The sequence below is a fragment of the Sturnira hondurensis genome, unplaced genomic scaffold (assembly GCF_014824575.4).
Source record: "Sturnira hondurensis isolate 20B ecotype Veracruz unplaced genomic scaffold, ASM1482457v3 Scaffold0014099, whole genome shotgun sequence".
Lineage (NCBI taxonomy): Eukaryota > Metazoa > Chordata > Mammalia > Chiroptera > Phyllostomidae > Sturnira > Sturnira hondurensis.
The window spans coordinates 1,928,032-1,934,744 of record NW_028086730.1 but is presented as its reverse complement, the minus strand read 5'-3'; the positions used below and the strand labels follow the sequence as shown (position 1 = coordinate 1,934,744).

At 59.3% G+C, this 6,713-nt stretch overlaps 1 protein-coding gene across 1 annotated transcript; it reads right to left on the bottom strand.

Moving 5' to 3' along the window:
- Window positions 1-3,213: 3,213 nt before the first annotated feature.
- Window positions 3,214-6,266, bottom strand: LOC118998414 (tumor necrosis factor receptor superfamily member 22-like). Its single transcript, XM_037062620.1, has 3 exons — window positions 6,068-6,266; window positions 4,379-4,452; window positions 3,214-3,392 (listed from the first exon to the last, which is right to left on the bottom strand). Exons 1-3 carry the CDS (start codon window positions 6,136-6,138, stop codon window positions 3,214-3,216), a joined length of 324 nt encoding a protein of 107 aa, XP_036918515.1. The 5' UTR covers window positions 6,139-6,266.
- Window positions 6,267-6,713: the final 447 nt, after the last annotated feature.

Here is a 6,713-nt window from a genome sequence, read left to right as displayed (position 1 = left end):
TGCATTCGCGGGCAGCGCGCGCGCCCAGAGGGGGTTCCTCCCGGGTCGGGCGCGTTCCTGAGACCAGCAGCGGGTGCTTCCCTCCTCCCCGTCTCTCTCACCCGTGTTTCTCTGTCTCCCAAGGCAATGAAAAAAGTCCTCGGGTGAGGATAAAAAAAGAAACAAAAGGTTTCTAATTGTATTTCATTGATTATGCCCTTGCCCAGTAGAATGTTCGTTCATTCCCTTTAAGAACGTGGTAGCTGCCCCAGCCAGTGCGGCTCAGTGGATTGAGTGCAGGCCTGCAAACTAAAAGGGCACCTGCCTGGGTTGTGGGCCAGGTCCCTGGTTGGCGGTGTGTGTGAGGCAACTGATGGATCGATGTTTCTGTGCCCATGGGGGTCACCTGCAAACCAAAGCTTCAGTGGTTTGATTCCTGGTCAGGGCACATGCCTGGGTGGAATATTGATGTTGCCCTCTCTTTCTCCCTCCCCTCTCTAGAAATAAAATCTTTAAAAATCAAAAAAGTAAGCCCTGGCTGGTGTGGCTCAGAGTGGATTGAGTGCTGGCCTGTGAACCAAAGGATCACGGTTCGATTCCCAGTCAGGGCACAGGCCTGGGTTGCAGGCCAGTTCCCGGCAGGGGCGTACAAGAGGCAACCATACATTGGTGTTTCTCTCCCTCTCTCCTTCCCTTCCCCTCTAAAGACAAATTTTAAAAATTCAAGAAGTATGTAGTAACAATTTAAACAAGAGCTGACGTCCCTTGTAGGACAGAATTGCTTTATCAACTTTTTATCTTTAATACCGTTAAAGTTCATCCTCTCCGTATTTTTTTAAAGTTGTATTTATTTGTTTGTTTGTTTTAGAGAGGGGGAGGAGGAAGAGAGGGAGAGAAACATCAATGGGCCGTTGCCTCCCTATCACCCCTCACTGGAGGCCGGGCCTGCAGTCCAGACGAGTGCCCTGACTGGGAACCAATCACGACGCTGTGGTTCGCAGGCCGAGCTCAGTCCACTGAGCCACACCAGCCAGGGCTCTCTCTCTACGGTTCTGGAGATCTTCCCACTTCTCACATATTACAGCAGAAATTTCTTCTGCGTCTCTGGCATCCGTGGGCTCATCCCACATTCCCCTGGGCTCTCTCCCAGAAATGAAACGGGACCGCCGCACCGGCCAGGACCAGCCCCTCGGCCTGCCCGCACGCAAGCCTGAAGGGCTGTCTCCCTTCGGTCTTCCAAGCCAAGAACTCGGAGGCTGGAGCCTGGCCTTGACAAGGTCCCCACCGAGCTTTCGGCCCCATGGGTTTTCCCCAGACTGCTTTCAAAAGAGATTTGATGTGTAGACTTCTAGAGACAGGGGAAGGGAGGGAGGAAGACAAGGAGAGAAACATCCATCGGTTGCCTCTAGTAGGCGCCCTGACCTGAGATTGAACCTGCAACCCAGGCGAGTGCCCTGAGGAACAGCCTGACTGCCGACCCTTCCATTCGCGGAATGATGTCCAACCAGCTGAGCCACACTGGCCAGGGCTCTGTAAACCTTTTCCATACCAGTTTACATTTCCATAAAGCGTGTCCATTTCACCTTGGTTTCCAGGTTCACAGGCACACAGTCGTTCGCGATGTGTCCCGGGATTTTGACCATCTCTGCCGTCTGGAGCTGGCTTCTGTGTTGCTGGTGGGCCCTGTGCTTTGATAAGTGGCAGCAGAGGCTCTGCTTCTAAGTTAAATTAAATTTGCCCTGGCCGGTGTGGCACAGTGGGTTGAGCACCGGCCTGCAAACTAAAGGGTCACTGGTTCGATTCTCAGTCAGGGCACATGCCAGGGTTGTGGGCCAAGTCCCCAGCATGGGGCATGTGAGAGGCAATCACACATAGATATTTCTCTCTTCTCTTTCTCTCTCCCTTGCCCTCTAAATAGAAATAAAATCTTAAAAATAAAGTGATTTATTGACGCCCAGTGAGCCCCCAGGAGGCCTTCCCAGTAGCCGTGTCTCTTCTTTCAGCTACTTCTTTCAGCGAGCCTGATGATGCGGGGTCAGGGGGCGGAGGGCAGTGCAGGGCCCGCCTCCTCACCTGCTGCAGCCCGCGGGCCCCCCACACCCGCCAGGCTCTCCGGGATGCTGCGGGGCTCAGGGCCTCAGACGCCAAGCCCAAGCCTCATGCAGACAGGCCATCGTCTTCTGTTGTGGGGCTGGGAAGGTTTGCCTCTCGGGTCCCATGCGATGACCTGGAGCACACTGAGCTCTCAGGGCCCTGAAAACACAAGGAGGGTCCTGAGGGGGCTCAGCGCAGGGGCCTCCCCACAGGACAGGGTCCCAGGACCCCAGGCTCAGGGGCCCGGCTCTGGTCTCAGCTCTGCCCTCACCGCCAGTCCTGCTGGCCTCAGTCCAGGCCCTGCGAGGCCTCTTGGGTGCCTCAGTTTCCCCACTGTGAATGGGATCCTCCAGAGTCTCAGGCTCCCCCAGCTCTGAGCCCTGGGCTCATGTCTGGCCAACACTTGGGCAGCGAGGGGCCCTTAGAGCTGATGCGACCACCTCCTCAGGTGGGGCTTGCCTGACCAAGACGGGAGTGAGGGCCAGGACCTGCGCCCACGCGGAGGTGAGGACGGGGCTGCCTGTGCCCCAGGAGGCGCTCACTGGGCTCCCTCCTCTGTCCGGGCTCCTGTGGAGACAGACCAGGGTGGTGGTCACCAGGCTTCCTCCTCGGTCCCGGGTTCCTGTGGAGACAGACAGCAAAGTGTGGTCACAGGAGGCTGCCAGGAGGGTCCTCTCTGCCATGGGGTGGCTTGGGAGGTGAGCGACTCCTCCCCAGGCCAAGAACCCCACCGGGGAAGCTGCAGGAAGGGCCTGGTGTCCTTCATCCCCCTCCCCAGTGTTCCAGTTCCACAGCTTCTGGAACCTTCCAACAGACCCATTTCTCTCTGTACCCAGAATACCCAGCGCCATCTAGCACAGCAGCCCCCAAATCTTTGCCATGGACCTTCCAGACACCTCTGTGCCATGCCAGGTATGCCTTGGAGATGGAGCTGACACTGATTAATGAGGCCTCGGGACCCCAAAACCAGCCAGACCCGTCCCTCAGCCCCAGGGGCTTGGAGTTCATCACAGAAGTACCGTGATGGCTTCCAGGCTGCTCTCCTTTCTGTGGGGAACTGAGGCAAGGAGAACCTGGAAGACCCGGCCGAGGCCCCGCCCAGTCCTGACACAGCTCCCGGCCCCGCCCCCAGCCCGGCTGTCACTCACTCTCCTCCAGTGGCTCCAGCTCCCAGAGACCATCGCTGGGGAGTCTGCTGCCCCCGGGCTGGAATCCTCCGTCTTTTACCTTCTTAACGTAGGCAGTGAGGATGACGATGCCCAGACAAACCGCGGACAAGATGATAAAGGTCCCGATCAACCACAGCCGGTGTCTGCTCTCTGACCTCAGGAGAGACAGAAAGCGTGTGGGTCAGGTCAGAGCCGACCTCGTTTCCAGCAGCCGCGGGGCCGAGTCCAGCCGACCCCACGTGCGCTCGCAAAGGGCGGGAAAGCCGCGGGTCGGGGCACCTGCACTCCGCGTCCACCGCAGCGCCACTCACTAAGGGGAGACACGGACACCCTCGGTGAGATGCACAGAGCGGCCGCGTGTGTGCACAGACACACGCACACACACACACAGTGGACCAGACACCACAGGAAGGAGACCCCTGTCATCCTAGCACCGTGGATACACCAGGGGACGGGGGCTCCGTGGGGCACTCACACAGACACCCCAGGTGACCCCGTGTCAGGAGGGCCCCAAACACCACCCAGTGTCATGAGACATCCCCTCTGACCCCTCCAGGGGTGTTGTCGTGTTCAGACATTGCAGGGAGGTGTTTGGGTGGTTGTGAGTGCGTTTCTGTGTCTGCTGTGATGTCAGGGCCCAACTCCTTCTGGGCCTGGGGACGTCCAGGGTCCCCAACACCACTTACTGAGAAGCCGTCCTTGTCATAGAGCAGGTGGGGCTCAGGGTCTGTTTAATTAAAAATGTCCCCGAGTCCATGAGCAGGACAGTGAACACCACCACCCATGTCTGCTTACACCTACATCTGAGTGTCACTCGGCCACACAGAGAGGGGACGCCCTGGCAGGTCCCACCGTGACCCAAGGGCTGGGGACTCAAGCCTGAACGAGAGAAGGCGGGCACACAAGGCCACCTGTCATTGGATTTCATGTCTGTGACACACCCTGAAAGGGGAACCCGTCCCAGAAAGTAACTCAGGTTTGCTGGGGGCCGAGGGGAGGGGAGTGAGGCTGGTCCCAGGGCTCATGGGAACCAGTAGGACCTGCACTGCACCCCCCCCGTCAGACGGTTCTCCCCGGGTTATGGGGTTCTCTTCCCCTCAAACAGACAGACACCTTAACAACAGCAGCCCTCTCACCTGGGCCGGACGGGCCGCACACGCTGTCCGCCGTGGAGTTGCACTGCTGCAGGACCACTGTCCCCTGGGGGCACCTGGGGGTGGGGGTGACACAGATTCACTGTTCCTGCTTCCACTCTCTCCAGGGCCCAGGCACCAGGGTCCACGCTGTCACCAACAGATGGTGTCTCCGTGGGGCACTTCCCCAGCCCACTTTTGCGGAGGACTGTGTGCTATGATCACAGACTCCACGAGGGTCCTGGGGTCACGGGAAGCCCGCAGCTCTCACCCCAGAACCAGCCCTGGTCCCACTGGGAGGACAGTTGATCTGTTTCCCCCCGGATGGATGACCATGGCCTTGTGTGTAGGCCTGGGAACTGGAGGAGAGGGGTTCGTCCTGCTTCTAACGAAGGCTTGGGACGCGGCTGCTCCTGCCTCACTGTTGCCAGCTGAGAGCGCCGGTTCAGTGCAGTACGTTCTGACGTCCAGGGCAGGTTCGCTCACTCCCGGGGGCGCGACTCACTCACCAAGGACCTCGTGTGGGTGCTCACAGCCCCCACGGCACCGCACAGCAGGGTGGCACCTGTCCAGGACTCTGTCACCGGCCCCATGCTTCCTCCACCCCCGGGTCCCCCACCTTCTTTCTGGAGAAGCTCAGGGCTTATTCTCAGACCCCAAACCCCAGATCACAACGTGAAAAATGCTGGAGACTCCTCCAGCTTTGACAGCGTTTAGGAGCCGAAAGCCTGTCCAGCCTGTCCCTTTGCTCTCCTGTGACTGAATGCAACCTCAGAGAGGCCGCACACGCAGGTCCTGGACCCCGAGACACAGTCGTTCCCCTGGGACGATTGGGCAACCGGTCAGCCACCTGGGTGACCGAGGACACTGGTGCGGTGACCCAGGAGTGTGCACACAGATGGCCAGCAGTCAAGAGGACAGAATGAACGTTTCTGTGGGACCCAGCGACCCGATGGCACCTGTTCCCAGGAGGTGACATCAGGGCCTTTCCAGCAAAGCAAAGGAGGGACCCGGACAGGGGGGGGCGGTGGGGGGAGCCCAGGAGGGCAGGGAGCGGAGGCCCTGTCTGGGCTGCTGGGTGCAGACTTGAGCGGGGGCCTCAGCTGGGGACGAAGCGAGGGACAGCAGCGCCAAGACTATCAGGAACTCGAGGCTGGAGGACGGCGGGCTGTGTGGGGAAGCACGGACAGGTGTCCGCAGACGGGAGGAATGAGCCCTGGCCATGTGGCTGAGCGCACTGAGGGCCACCTGTCGGCCAAAAGATGGCCGGTTCCATCCCCTGTCAGGGCCCAGGCCTGGGTCACAGGCCAGGCCCCCCGTTGGGGGTGAGCAAGAGGCAACGGATTGATGTTCCTCTGGGAAATTGTTGTTTCTCTCCCTCTTTTTTTCCCGCCCTTCCCCTTTCTCTGAATATCAATAAAATTATAAAAGAAGAAGGAAAACTTTAGGAGGAAGAAAATAAACTATGGAAAGTAGAATTTGTGCAAATTAGGAACAGTGTGAAAGTGAATGCAGAGTTCAGAACCGGGGGGAGCCCAGAAAGAGGAAAACCGCCAGGTGGGGTCTGCACGGTCCCTGGGCTGGTGCGGCCTGTGGTCACCTGGTCCCCTGCTCCTCCAGAGGACGACCCCCCAGCAGCCCCGCCCACAGCCCCGTGCCCCGCCCACGGCACCTGCGCACAGAGCCACCTACAAGCTACACCGCCTGCAGAATTCCTCCTCGCCGGGGGCTTTGTAAAAACGGCCAGGTCGGCACTGGCACATCCGGTTGCTAGTGGCAGTGCACTCCCCCACCTCGACTTGATCTGCAGTTCAGGAAAGCCTGCGTCAGTCCTGGGGACCCGTCCTGTCCCCGTGCACAGGGCCACCTGCTCGGGATTTGGGCTGGAGACCCTGTGGCCCGGCTGGAGCTCAGGCCTCCACGGCTGGACCCTGGGCAGGTCCGAGGGTTCTTGTAAACCTGCAGGGGACACCTCTGCCACCTGGTCCCACATCTGTGTCCCCAGGGGCCGCGCCAGGAGCTGGGGTGCTGGTACAGGAATGGGGTCACATGGACACATTGTGAACCATAGTCTCAAAATGCCACCACCAGGCAGTTTCCTTTTTAAAAAAAGGAAGAACTTGCCTGACCGTGTTCTTCATCAATACTGCGTGTCTAGCTTTGTGGCTACGAGAAAATCGGGGTGTTTTTCCTGTGGGGTTGGCCACTTGTAAAGTGTGGTTATGGCCTCTGGGCCCGCGGGAACACTGAGGCTTCAGGGGTCACAGCCAGTGGACCCCGGAGGTGAGGTCACGGTCGTCTGACTGGGAGTGAGGGAGGAGTCCAGCCTCCGCCACAC